The sequence below is a fragment of the Martes martes genome (assembly GCF_963455335.1).
Source record: "Martes martes genome assembly, chromosome: 7".
Lineage (NCBI taxonomy): Eukaryota > Metazoa > Chordata > Mammalia > Carnivora > Mustelidae > Martes > Martes martes.
In genome coordinates, this window is record NC_137894.1 from 54,173,101 (window position 1) to 54,187,503 (window position 14,403).

Here is a 14,403-nt window from a genome sequence, read left to right on the forward strand (position 1 = left end):
GTGGGGTGCCTGGGTGGCTCAGTGGGTTAGAGCCTCTTCCTTCGGCCCGGGTCATGGTCCCAGGGTCCTGGGATCAAGCCCCACTTCGGGCTGTCTGCTGAGGCCCAGCAGGGAGTCTGCTTCCCCCTTCTCTCTCTGCCTGCCTCTCTGCCTACTTGTGATCTCTCTCTATCAAATTTAAAAAAAAAAAAAAAAAGAAAAGAACTCCAAGTAAAAACATTTTTTCGAAAGAGATGTCACTTCTCTTAATGCTGATAAATTAAAGGTATATATGGACCTATAAGATGAGATAACATGGAGAATTTCAGGCTCTGTTTAAGAATGCAACCACCTGACTCCCATTAATGTTAATGAGCCTCTCACTGGATCATTCTAAAATTTTACCCCCATGGACTGCTTTAAAGCATCAAGAGTCAGGAAATTTAGAATGAAAGCTGAAATTCCATCTTGGCACTTTCTCTCTGATGTATATACTCGTATGAAAAATGTGCAGTGTGGTGCAGCTTCAAGATACCACCTAAGTTTTTGAGAATTCTAGAGAAAAATACAGTTTGTTGGGGAGCAGCAGAGAGCATTAGAAATAACCAGATTATGAGTCAAGAGACCTGAATGAAGGGAAAGCCATTTTGTCAACTTGTCATTTTGTCATTTTCTCATTTCTATAACAAATTGTTGGACTAGGTTATAGTAGGTTATAGATTATATTATCTGACAAACTTTCTCAAGTTCTCAAGTTTCCTGTTACCTGATAGAATTGTAAATGTAAATAATGTTTACTTTGTAATAATTACTATAGAGAACAAACCAGAGGCATAATCTGATGAGCACTTGGAATTATATTGTGATCTTTTAAACTATACTCCTCACCTACACAAGTATAATGACTACAGTCATCCCATAATATAAAAGAATCATATAGTTCTTTTCATTATAGAAAGAGGGAGATTTTTCTAATCCAAATTATTATACCAGTAAGATATTTTTAATATTCTCATCAGAGAATCAGCCGAGATGAGCCTTTTTTTTTCTTTTTTAAAGATTTTATTTATTTGACAGAGATCACAAGTAGGCAGAGAGGCAGGCAGAGAGAGGGGGGGGAAGCAGGCTCCCTGCTGAGCAGAGAGCCCGATGCGGGGCTCCATCCCAGGACCCTGAGATCATAGACCTGAGCCGAAGGCAGAGGCTTTAACCCACTGAGCCACCCAGACGCCCCTATTATACCAGTAAGATATTTTATGAGGTATTTGAAAATTATGCCTGGGTTTTGAAATATAGAAATGGAGGGGCGCCTGGGTGGCTCAGTGGGTTAAAGCCGCTGCCTTCGGCTCAGGTCATGATCCCAGCGTCCTGGGATCGAGCCCCGCATCGGGCTCTCTGCTCAGCAGGGAGCCTGCTTCCTCCCTTCTCTCTCTGCCTGCCTCTCTACCTACTTGTGATCTGCCTGTCAAATAAATAAATAAAATCTTTAAAAAAAAAAAAGAAATATAGAAATGGAAATGACGTAAGATCGTAAGTCATTTGTAAGCTCGATTACATCCGGACTCCCTGTTTTCAACCATTTATGAGAGAATCAAGCCCTGTTGTCCCAAGGCCATCATTGTGTGTAGTGAACTGACAGCCCCCTACCATCTAGAATGGGGCTATTTCTGTGCATATGAAATGAGGGAGACTGAGAGAATAGTTGGTCAAATCACCATCCATATTCTGCAGCTCAGATGAAGAAAAGCTCCAGGTGCCCAAGTTAGATGATACCAGTATTCAGTTTTTCTTTGATGCCCATAAAAATATTCAGTTCAGTGTAGTTATAAAGGCAACTAAAAATGGCCAATAAAAATGGTGGAAAAGATGAGCTCTAGAAAGTCTGATTTAACACAGGAGGTTCCCGACTCAAACATCAGCCCAAGGTTTGAACTAAATGACTTTTAAGACTCCTTGCATCTGGGTTCCTTTGATTTTATGACTCTAAAGGCCTCTTCAAGGTCTTTGGATACAATGACTTTTGCTTAGTACTTTCATTAAAAGCCTGAGTTTCACTCTACTTTAGCCTTAGACAGGTGACCTGGAAATCAAATTATACCCAGATACTGGGAAGCTTGATAGCATGCCTTTACCCAACCTCACACCAGTTTACACAGAAATTCTCATGGATGGCCCCTTGTGCTCCTCAACGTTATCATCCAACTCATTATTTACAAATGTAAAGTCTATGACAGACCAGAAATGATCCTCCTTCTAATTTAACCACCACCAGGAAAACTTAATAAAACAAGAAGTTTAGAGAGGAGGATAGCATCCTTCATGGGTAAGCATACCGAGAGGAAAAATGCAAACATGAGACACCTCCCCCCATAACTCAGTGGTTCCACATACGAATATCTCCCCCACCAAATGTTAAGAAGTCATCCCTCTTTCTGATGTCAGTGTGCTGTTGCCTCTGTTGCTGAAAGCATTCTTTTCTCCTGGAAAGTGCATGACAGGGTGATTTTCTAAGAAATGAAAAATGACTGCCATGTTTGCATCAGATGGATAGCACATGAAGGGGAGTGCGGTCCCTTTGTTTCCTTGTCAGCATCACCTGGTTCCTCTATTTGTAGAGCTGCCATAAAAACAGCTTCTTTACTGTGCGTCCTGTTGGTTTATACCAACCATGTCAGGTCCATAAACCATGGGATATTAAAGTGTAATAGACTGTGTAAAGAATACTGGGAAGATATTCCAACCTTTATCCCTTGCCCTCATTCCACACTTAACTACCTCCCAGATGGGGATCCATAAATATGACTTAATTATGTTTGGCATAAAACCCCCACTTTCTTTGAAGAGTGATGTCCTTCTTCAGCCACTTTCCATGCATGAATACCACCCTCTTGAGTATAAAACCTTGAATATTTTGGTACATTTAGATGACAAGGGCTGTTCATGGTCCAAATGGTTTCTCGAAGTGACATTCATAAAAACTTTATACTTTTCACAATAACTCTATTTTAAAATTGCATTCTGATACCAACAAAATTCAAGGGTCAGTGTTCTTTGTATCTGCGATCTACCATTCTAAATAAGATCTGGATGAAAACCAGTACTCTCTTACATTTGATTCTATTAGATTCTCTTCTACTTGGTTGAAAAAAAGAAGATAAAGATTAGAAATTGCTGCGGTGGGAAATGGGCTCTGATCCCTCAGTGGGGAGGTAATGAGCAGGGACTTTGATCTGCTGGTATGGGTCCCTTGTTGTCACTTTATTCACTTGTCAAGTAAGTGGAGTTTACCTGCAAGACATTAAAGTTGAGAGACACAGATTTATTACTCCATTATGAAATAGATTTTGGTTGCTGCCCTCAAGAAGCACCAAGTCTAATCAGAGAAGCAGACTGCCAGCATATAATATCAATGCTGTGCCCTACATACGTGAACACAATGTTGTGGGAACTGTGCAGAAAGAGCCATTCACCACTCAGTGAAGGAAAGACCCCATGGAGGTCTAATGAAAGATATATCTTTTTCAGGCTTGGTTTTTTAAAGGAAGATGAGACATTTACAATGGGGGTGTTTGGAGAGGAGAAGGAAGGGAGGAGGAGGAATTCAGAGTAGAAGAAACAGTGTCCCTAAAAAAAGGTACAAGAAAACAGGTTGAGTGGCGGGAACAGCAAGGAGTCCCACTTGTCAGGAGCGTGGTGGGTGTTGTGGGAATTAGCAGGAGCCAGGTTGTGAAGGGCTTACTATGCAACATGAGCATACTTCATCCTGGACAGAGAGGAAGCTAATGAGTACACAAGCACAGCAGTGGCATAGTCCAGTTTGCCTTCTAAGTTGGCATTTCAGGTGCAACGCTGAGAACCGGGTTTCCTGTGCTATGCAAGGAACCTGTTATAGGTCATAGAGCCTAGAGGTTAAAGAAGGAGTCTTTGCTCTCAAAAACTACCTTTTTAAACTAGACCCGAGTTATTATCTTTCACGTAGTATATGAGAGATGGTTCACTTAATCAGGCCAAAGATTGAGAACTCAACGATGATGAAATGGAAAAAATCATAAGCCCCTCACAACTTACCCCCCTGACTCTCAGGTAAATTTGCAAAATTATAAATCAGTTTCTGTCTTTCCTTCCGGAGGATTAAATAAGACAAAAATGGGCAGAAACAGCAAATAAAATGACTTTAGGTCTGACACAGGAAACACCCTCCTGGAAACAAGACTTAGGTGCCCTGATAAGGTCATCAGCTTTGTGAGTGAAATGTGAAAATAGTGAGAATCTGACCCGGAAAGGATCAAAGCAAAATTATCCTCTACCGAGGGTGGTTGTAGACATTCTTAAGAAAGAAAGGAACAGGAGTTCCTGGGTGGCTCAGTTGGTTAAGGACTGCCTTCAGCTCAGGTCATGATCCTGGAGAGTTCCGGGATCAAGTCCTGCTTTGGGCTCCCAGCTCGATGGGGAGTCTGCTTCTCCCTCTGATCTTCTCCCCTCTCATGCTCTCTCTCTCACTCTCTCTCAAATAAATAAATAAAATCTTTAAAAAAGAAAAAGAAAAAGAAAGAAAGGAAGGAAGGAAGGAAGGAAGGAAGGAAGGAAGGAAGGAAGGAATGTTTGCTTGAAATTTTGTATTATTCATTCCAAAGTCAGAGACCTGGAATAATGACTACCAGCATTTGCTTCTAGCCAATCCAATAATAAATGGCTGCCATTTTTTAGTGCCGAGAGTAGTTAGTGGCTATGTTAACCTCTCATGTTCGGTACCTCCAAAAGTCACAATCACCTTGCAGGGTAGATCTTATCATTCCAGTTTTATGGGTAAGGCTCAGAGGAGTTAAGTGACTTCCCCAAGGTCTTTCAGTTAATGAGTGATAGGGCACAAATTCAACCCAGACCCGCCTGATACAAAGCCCAATTCCTTCCACTATGCTACACCTGCATTTAACTTGGTCAAAACAGCCATCCCACTGGAAGCTTGAACTCCCAGCAATCTCAACAGGACATGGAGCCCTCAGAGGTCTGACTTACAGAGATTCTGATTCAAGTAAGCATTGGCCCCTTTTCATGTAGCCTTCATATTTTGGTGCTCCTAGGCATTATCATCTTCATTTTGCAGAGATGGAAACTGAAACGTGCAACTTGGCCATGCCACTTGAGTAGCAGAGCTGGGCTTCAAAGTTGGGGCTTAAAAGTTAACTACACTGAATTCTGCCTCACTCATTTGGCCACAGTACTGAAGAGTTTCACATTGGTTATTATGGGGTAACATTATGATAACTAATGAGACAGTGGCTATCAGTGAACCAGGAAACAAAATTCCAAGGTATTAAAGCTTTACACAAAAGCAAATGGTCTTCATTCAGTAAGGCTGCGTTAAATATCTCTTAAATAAACAAACAAACAAACAAACAAAAAAGAGAGAGAAGAAAAAAAAGAAAGAAAGAAAGAAAAGAAATACCAGAAATACCTTCCAAAGAAGTCATGTTGCTATCTCTCTGTGACATAGAATTGTGAAAAATATTGTTCTTTAAAGGAGAGAGTTGAAGTTTAAGAAAAGCAACACAGTTCTACCAATTACAGAAAAATTATAGTATGTGTAGGGAGGTCATCAAGCAAACTTGCCACTCACCCTTCTCCAAAGACTTCCAGAAATTCATCATCATCACAGTGTCTCCACAGCCTTGATACAGAAGTTCAGAAGACAGAATTGATGTGAAAATTCTCATTGTTAGTATTCTGATTTGTTTTTCTTATTGCATTTATTTGCTTAAAATGTGAGAGTGTCATCATCCTAAGCAATTACTTTATTCCTCTGATTTGGCAGGTCATCATACTTAACTCATTGCAGATAGTGAGACAGCATCTTGTGCCAGAAAGAGAAGAGAGAAGGGCATGGCTGGGGATGCCTGTGACTTTTCTACGTCCCCTGGTGCCATGTTGGTATCTGTCAACTTCTCCAAATTTAACTCTTCTAAGAAGCCTCCCCTACCCCCACCACACTCATAGTAGGAAATGTAAGCTAAAAAGGAAGCACCTAAATGCTACTGTCTGTGTGGCTTTGCAGAATACAAGACTAAATCCCATACATAAAGTTCAGGGCCACTGTTAGTAAAAGCTGTAAGGTAAACACAATTTGCACCTAAGACTTGTCATCTTCCATTTAGACATTGTCACCCTTTTCGGTGCCTAGTACCTATGTGGCATACTGTGGCTGTCCCTGGCACCCTAATTCAGGAATCCACATGAAGTGTCCTATAGGCAACAAACCATGTTTGTTCGTTGGAAATGTTCATTGCTACCCCTTACCAAAAATCACTCACATTGGATCTTATTCTCTCAGGTTTAATTGCCTGTCTTCCCCAACTAGAATGAAGGTTCTAGAGGGACCTTTGCTTTCTTCACTGAGGGATCCTGAGCATCTAGAATAGGGTCTGGCACATGGAACAAAAGAACAAACCCACCTACATCATTGTGTCTTTTGCTACTAATGGCTTAAGTCAGAGCTTGCAGAACCCGCTATGGCCAACAGGAATGTTCCCTTTGTCCTATAGAGTATTTGAAGAAAAAAAAAAAATTTTTTTTAAGTTGGGACCATTCATTTAAAATCTTAGCTTCTCTGAAAAAGGTGGAAGATCTGGTAACAGTGTTAAGTTCCCTTCCTTCCATGTGGCAAGGCCTTCCCATTTTCCTACAACTGCCTCTTGGCTTCCATACGCTGAGACTGTCAGTTCCAGTATAGAGAAGCAAGGGATAGAATTTTAGAATGTAAGGATTCTTCTGCTTGGCCTACTGTTGCCTTTTATGCTGCTGACATTAGAATTTGAGTTTGTGACTCCAATCTTTAAACATTTTCCTCCCAGGTAATGTCTTTTTGTTTGGCTTAGAGCACTTTGAAGACTGAAAATGTATAATGATATGACCGGAAATATCACGTGTTTTGATGGAACAAATATTTTAGGCTGGTAGAGCTTCCACGTCACACCATGGAAGTGTCTGCCTTTTCTATCTGCTTAGGGAAAAATTAAGATCTCTAGGTTCTTCTCATTTTCTTGAAGGTTCTCTCCTCCTAAGCCCTCAGTTCTGTGGTATGCATTGGGCCTCTTGGTAACACCTCTTTTTACATTTTGGATGCTGCTTTTTTTCCAAATAACCATATTTAGCTATTCCAAAATCTTATTGAATGGTTAGTTCCTTGTGGAAAGGGTATTTCTCGTCAGTGAATTTATATGCAAAGACAGCTTGACTACAGTCTACTTCCTGCCTGGAAGTAGCCAGTTAGAAACCACCTGGAGAGGGAGAACAGCAGAGGTGCTCCAGGAAGATCACTCAAGCCTCAAAGGAATTTTTCCTTGTGTTTGGCCATGCACATAATTAAGAATCACTGGCTAAGAACAAACTACTTGTTTGTTTCCCATTTTGGAGGACTTGTTAGTAGGAGAGACTTGGTCTCTTCTTTCTGTCTGACTGGCTAAGAAGGAGACTAATTCACAGAGACCCCTACTAGGAGGATGGGGGAAATCATACTTCAAAAGATGACCAAAACTATGATTTTACCTAAAGTGATAGCATTATCAAAATAGAATTATTTTAATATAAAAAAGTCATTTTTGTTCATTGACATTTACGGGCTTTAGAGGTAATAGTATACAACTTCAGCCTGCCATTCTTGTTTAGTCTATATTTGTATTCTAAATATCAAGTTTTATGTTTAGGAAACCTAGTATCTTCCTTTCTAAACAACATTTGTCTAATATATGCATTTTTTCAGCTAAAATAATTTATTTTATAGGCACTCTTCCCATGTTTAAGGCTCAGCAGAAAACAAGCCAGATGAAGTTGCTTCTCTCCTTAAGCTTGCATGCAATGGTCATATAATAAATGCATGAGATAACGAATAGTCTACCAGGTAGATAGAGGCTGGGCAGAAAAAAAGGTAACATGTAGAGATTCAGAGAGTTGGGGGAGAGGACAGGGATGTGTAGCAATGGTCAGAGAGGGTGATATCTGAGCTGAAACCTGAAAACAGTAAGGGAGCCAGTCATGCACAGACAGTGGGCAGGGTGCAGCAAGTGCAGAAGACCCCCCCAGTGCGCATGCTCAATGTGCTCAAGCATCGGTAAGTCGGCAGCAAGGCTGGAAAGGAAGTAGCATGAGAGAGAGGAAGTGATGTCACAGAAGAGCCAGGGAGCAGACCTGCAGGGCCTCAGGGGACATTTGAAGATGTTAGCAGTTATATCAAGGGTGACGACAAGGCTTTGGAAGGTTTTGAGCAGGGGAGTAACTTGATAAAATTGACTTTTTAAGATCAGTGATGAAGTTAATGATGATGATAAGGTATGAATAATACCTTTCATGCCATTCATTGATCATATATTGTGTGCCAAGCCCTTGATGTGTCTTACGTCATTTAATCTTTGTAATGGCTGCATGATGCTGTTCTTATAGGGCAGATGAGTCAATAACTAGGCAGGTGGTCATGAATAACTTGACCACAGTCACACAGGTCATACATGGCAGAGCTAAGCTTAGTAAAATACTGGTATTTTTAAATCCTTTAATATTGGGTGCGTTCGTGACTCAGTCAGTCAAGCGTTTGCCTTCGGCTCAGGTTATGATCCCAGCGTCCTGGGATCAAGTCCCACATCAGGCTCCTTCCTCAGCGGGAACCCTACTTCTCTGTCTCCCTCTGCCCCTCCCCCCCTGCTTATGCGTGCTCTCTCTCTCTCAAATAAATAAATAAATAAATAAATAAATCTTTTTTAAAAATCCCTTAATATCTTTCATGAAGTTTCATGTCATAGGCCATGGTAGGTATGACTGATTTTCTTTTCCTGTTCACTTGATATCATTGTAGCCCTAAATGAAAGGAACCTTAAGCCTTAGATAGATAATGACTTGCCTATTTTTCTAGACATTTTTAAAGTGAAGAAGTGTTATTATCATGTATAATAGTATTATTTTCTGATTAGAAAGAATGATATGTAAAAGCACCACCTAAAAATGAAACCTCCTAAATAAATAAAGAGTTCCTACAGAGCACTGGTTCTTAATCTATAAATTCAGAGCTGTATCATGGTATCATGGATTTCCTTAGTAGTCTTAAGTATTTTTTTTTTCCGAAGCATTTAAAAACAGTATTCTGAGAAAGGAGACCATAGGCTTCCCCAGACTGCCAAAGGAGCCTCTGTGTGTAGAGACAGTGTGTGCAAGTGTTCCAGTGAATTTGTTTGAACCCGAGCAGAACCGCTGTAAAAGGTTCTGGGTTTCTGATGTTTGGGGTTGGGGGGGAAGTGCCAGTACATGCCAAAGCTCACCAAGAGGCCAACCGTAGCTGGGGTGACCACCTGTACCAATCTGGCCAGGATTGTTCCAATTTATGTTTTTGTCCTGATGTAATTATTAGTTATCACCTTCTTCCATTCTGAAGAGTATCCCAGTGAGAACAGTAAATTATATGGCCACCATTAGCTCTCGCTATTCTCAGGAAAGTGGCGCGGGGTGGGGGTGGGGGGGCGGATGCGGAATATAGCCAGTTGAGAACTCACTCCATCCAGGGCATCTGGTAGGGGCTGCCAACCCCTGCATTCAGAATTATTCTGACAACACATGGGTGTAACCAAAGTTAGAAGATGACACAAAAGATAGGATGGAAGAAAACACCGTTTTAGTAATAATTATTTCTCTTTCACAGCCAAAAAAGAGCATAAAATGGAAGAAAGTCACTTGGAGAACGCACAGAAAAGGTAAGTGGCTCTGACGTGGCCTTAGTCCTTTCTTTGCTTAGCTGTTCCTTTTTATGATTGTTATTATTCAGTGCAGTCACATTGCTCTGCAACCAACACCACCGTCTATCTTCAGAACTAACTCATCTCCAAATGGAACTTTGTACCCATTAAACCAAAACTAGCCTCGTTCTCCTCCCCCCACCCCAGCTCCTGGTAACTATTATTCTACTTCCTGTCTCTGTGACTTTGACTACTGTAGATACCTTATATAAGTGGAATCAATACAGCATTTTTTAAAAAGATTTTATTTATTTATTTGACAGAGAGAGAGAGAAGTCACAAGTAGGCAGAGATGCAGGCAGAGAGGGAGGGGGAAGCAGGCTCCCTGCTGAGCAGAGAGCCCACTGTGGGGCCTCATCCCAGGACCCTGAGATCATGACCTGAGCTGAAGGCAGAGGCGTTAACCCACTGAGCCACCCAGGCGCCCCAACACAGCACTTTTTTAATTTTATGACTAGTTGATTTTACTTAGCATGATGTCTGACTAGCCATTCTTTTGGCCCCATTTGTTGAGATCCATGAGCAGTTAGATTCTATCGGAATCTGAAGGGAAAGCTCTATGATGAGACTTGGAAATATTTCTCCTCAGAGAGCACAGAACCATTCAGAAGTGAATGACAAGCATCACGTCATGACGCTCTCTGCCTCACAACAAATTTCTCTGCTTCTGAGCCACTTTACGGAAGTTAGGAACAATGTGATCCTTCCTAGCATTACAACTAGATTAAACCAATTATTGCAAATGTCTAAGAGACTTACTATGTCTTTCCTCAGATCTGAGAGGATACGGTAAACAGGGGGCAAGTGGGGATGAGGGTCTTACCCCTGTATCTAAAAAGAAATTGGGAGAAATCTCAGAATTCTTCTGTCCTACCCCTCACCCACTTCAGGCCTCTTCTTTGCTCTTCTCTCTCTTAATAGACAGCAGAATGGAACCATCCAGTTCACCCAGTAATCAGTGGCTCTGGTCTCTGATAGAGGCTTTTATTTTTGTCAGCTGACCAGGTTAGTCAGCTTGGCGATGCCTCCACTCTTAAAAGGGTGAGTGAGAATATACTGAAGCATTCTCATTTTCAGCACAGAGAACACTGATACACGGTGCTGGTACCAATTCTAGAAGTATTAGAAAACTCAGTGAGAGGTAGGGGTAGGAAATAGTCTAAAAGGACGGCGAGTTTTACAGATCTCTGAGGCAAGGAGTTCATTAAATGCAAATGAACAAACTCCAGAAACCAGACATTTCCTCCTGTCTAGCCACAATTTCCAAGAGTTCTGAAAGCCTATAGCCCGTGCTGTCAGCTCTGCTTCGATGGGTGCCAACAGCTTGCCCTGCTTCCAACTACCAATCAATTTCAAATGCAGATGAAAGTGAACTTGAGGCAAATCCTGCATTTTTAAGTGCAGGCATGTTCTTGAGTCAGGATAGATCATCTTTGAAAACCCAAGCAATCAAAACACATGATGATGTTCTTAGATTTTTGTGCCCCTCAATCAGCCTTATCCCTATATTAAGTTTTCCTTTCCTCCATGTGTAAAGCGAATATGTCCGTGTTCCAGAAAAATAGTGCGTCTAGAAGAGACCATCCACAAGGGCACACTGGTATCGGGCCAAACAGAAATTTGGCTTTCCAGGGCGGATGTCAACTTCCTAATATTTCTTCAAGATTCTTGCTTGAGGAAAAAGGGGGGCCGACCTTCGCGGAGCCAAAGCTGCTGCTGTGCATTAGCTATGCTGAGGGGGCTCATAAATTTTAGTTGTCAGTGTTTTCCGTGACTTTGTGGTGAAGGTAGTGCAGCTTTCATGTCCTACATGAAATATGTTAGATCCCATCTTTAATGTAGAAGCCACAGTTGTTTGCCTGCACTTTTTAAGGAGGCTGGTGGTCAATGTTGCAATATTCATGTGAGATTTAGTAAAGTCTTCTGTTTTGTCCTCAAGAGAAACAATTTACTCTGAGGCCACGGGATGTTTGCTTTTCCTAAGCAGTTTCTAGAGGCGTGCGTGTGAAACCGTAAGGGGACGCGTCCCGCTCTGGCATCTCCACACACAAAAGTAAAACCGCTCACGTCACCACAGGCTCTTCGATAGTGTCGTTGTCTGTGCTTTAAAAATATTTAGCTGAATGAAAAAGATAGGAATCAGACAAGGAATTGGAGCGGCGGGGGGGGCGGGGGGGGGGTGGGGGGGTGGGGAGGGAATAGAGCGAAGAAAAGAAGTTTTAGGGACCCTAACATATGATTCGAAATCGGTCGTGTAAAAGTTGGAAGCTATTTGAGAGTTACCTGCTGAGACATTGAAACTGCAGAAAGCACGACGGCCCCTTTGTCCATTGGAGAATATTAGCCTGGCTGTTAAGTATCCACAGGTTTCAGGAGGACAGTAGTCTGGACCTTATGAAGCAGTTGGAGGCTCGTATTCTAGCCCTTTAGCTTCTCCTTGAACAAAGGGATAACCCTGAGTTCAAATAAGGCCCATCTTTGTCAAATTTGCAGAGTGCCAAAGCCAGGCCACCCCCCCGGGCCTATGTTTGCTCTGGTTTTTCTGAATTCACTTGCTTTCTTAGTTTTTAAAACACACCCGGGGGGAGGGGGGAGGGGGAATACTGAAATTCACTATTTCCTTTCGTCTCTGCCCCGTGGAAGCTTAGCAAGCAAGGCCTCACAAACCCCCAGGATGAGAGGTGGTGGGGATCCAGGGTTAGCTCCAGTGCGGGCTGGGAGAAGTGAGGCCTCCAGGATGTTGACACGCTCTTCTGAAGCTCTGTGATAACGCCCCAAATGACGCCGGTATTCATTCTATGAACTGTCGCTAGCATTTGCAGCATCTGGGTCTCAGGATCGAGAGTCCAGATACCGCCAGAGGTGCTGGGGTGACCCGTGAGGCACAGGAACCAGAGTTCCTGCCCTCTTCACTATATTCTGCTAGGAAATCCTCTGCTCCTCTGAATACTAAGAGGGAAAGACTCTGTGTTTCCATATCGACCACAAGGAAGAGAAAAACGATGATGATGGGCTCTACTGGGGGGGCACCTGTGTCTAAAGTGGAAACAGAAAGAAAGAAAAAAAAAGGAATAAGACTTTTATTTCTTAAATGCCTGTGTCGATGAGCACAAGTGACAGAACGGTGGAGTAGATAAACGATTTCACTGAGAATCAAGGGACCCAAGTGGTAGGCCCAGCTCTGCCCACGAATAAAGTCATTCAATCTTTTCAGGTCTCTGTTTTCTCATCTCAGAAATGAGAACCTTGGACGACTTGGCCTATAAGTCCCTTGTAGTTCTGAAGCCCAGGATTCTGTAAGAAATTCACGGCCTGTTCCTGTCGGTTACATAACCCTCTACTGGTGTGTTTCCACACCACAGTCAATATAATTTTGATTGTGAATGAAACAACAGTGTATGCCATAGAGCGTACATTTGGTTTTATCAGTATCTTGACCGCCACACAGTTAGGAGTCGCCTAACAGTGCGACTTTCTTCCATTAATGGTTTTGTTCCAAATTATGTATGTTTGGAATTATAAGAGAGTCCCTTAAGGAATTACCGCAGCTATTGCCTTTCTTTGCTTATACACTTCCAGTCTTTTAATAACTGGGAGCCAAAATTCCCTGGCCGGTAGTTTTAATTTGCATTAAGAACAGATTTATTATTTACAGAAGCACAAAGAATTTATGGGACTCAGAGCTGCAGCTCCAGCTTGGATCTCACCTAATCATAGCCATGGAATCAATTAACAGTTCATCTGTGAAATGTGATAAAATCTTATGAGATTCATATTGCCCAATAACGGAGAACGAGATGAAAGTATTCTCCGTAATAGTGACGGGGCTTCGGGGTTTTACAATTGCCATTGAATGGAGCTCCATTAGAAACTCAGGATTCAGGATGGCCACAAAAAAAAAAACGCTGTGTCTGAACAGATGATAGAGCACTGAGTAGTAAACGTGGCCAGCCATTCCTGCTTTGATTAGTTTCCAACACCCTAGAAAAAAAGGGCCATTTATTTAAGTGTTCTTGCTCCTGGCAAATGAGCTTGGGAGGCTTTGGGTGGGTGGAGGTTGGGGGTGGGGGACTAAGCACAGAGCTATAAATTGCTACAAAGCTAGCCCCTCCAAGAAGGGCTGCTTGGGAGGCCTGAGCCGTGTGTGTGCAGTGAGCCTCTCCATGGGGTAGGTCAGGAGATTCTCAGAGCGATGCCTGAGAATCGACTTTGGAAAACCTGGATCCTTTTCTGGCCAGTTCAGAGATCGTCTTTCCAGGATCAAAGATGGTTTTGCACCCAAACCTTGCCGTGCCTTCTGTTATACCTCTTTCTACGTATGCATCAGTGGTTTCTATTCTTGTAGTGTATCAAGCTTTAAAATGTAACCTTCTCGGAGATCATCTGCTCTAAGTCTCCTGTCTCATTTCACCCTCGAGAAAACAGTCTGATACTGAGTGATTGACCCAAGATCACAAAGCCAGCGGATGGCAGAACGAGGGTAGAATAGTCTCTTGATTTTCCATAAAGCGCTCAACAGAGTACTCATTCCCGATGGGCTAACTGACCACTGCGAAGGCTGCACAACCAAAATATCATCATTACATGTCCAGGCAGTCATTACACATAAAATGAAGAGATAGTAAATGACGTGGATTTGAGACGAAGGGCA

The 14,403-nt window shown here is 42.2% G+C and overlaps 1 protein-coding gene across 2 annotated transcripts in view; it reads left to right on the forward strand.

The window, feature by feature from the left end:
• Nucleotides 1-14,403, forward strand: part of FMN1 (formin 1) — a gene marked incomplete at its 5' end in the record, with an annotated part of 364,844 nt that overhangs the window by 320,233 nt on the left and 30,208 nt on the right. For both annotated transcript variants that reach the window (XM_080809905.1, XM_080809906.1), the window contains one exon: nucleotides 9,659-9,710. In XM_080809905.1, coding sequence (XP_080666031.1) covers nucleotides 9,659-9,710 — 52 coding nt within the window. The remainder of the gene's footprint in view (nucleotides 1-9,658; nucleotides 9,711-14,403) is intronic.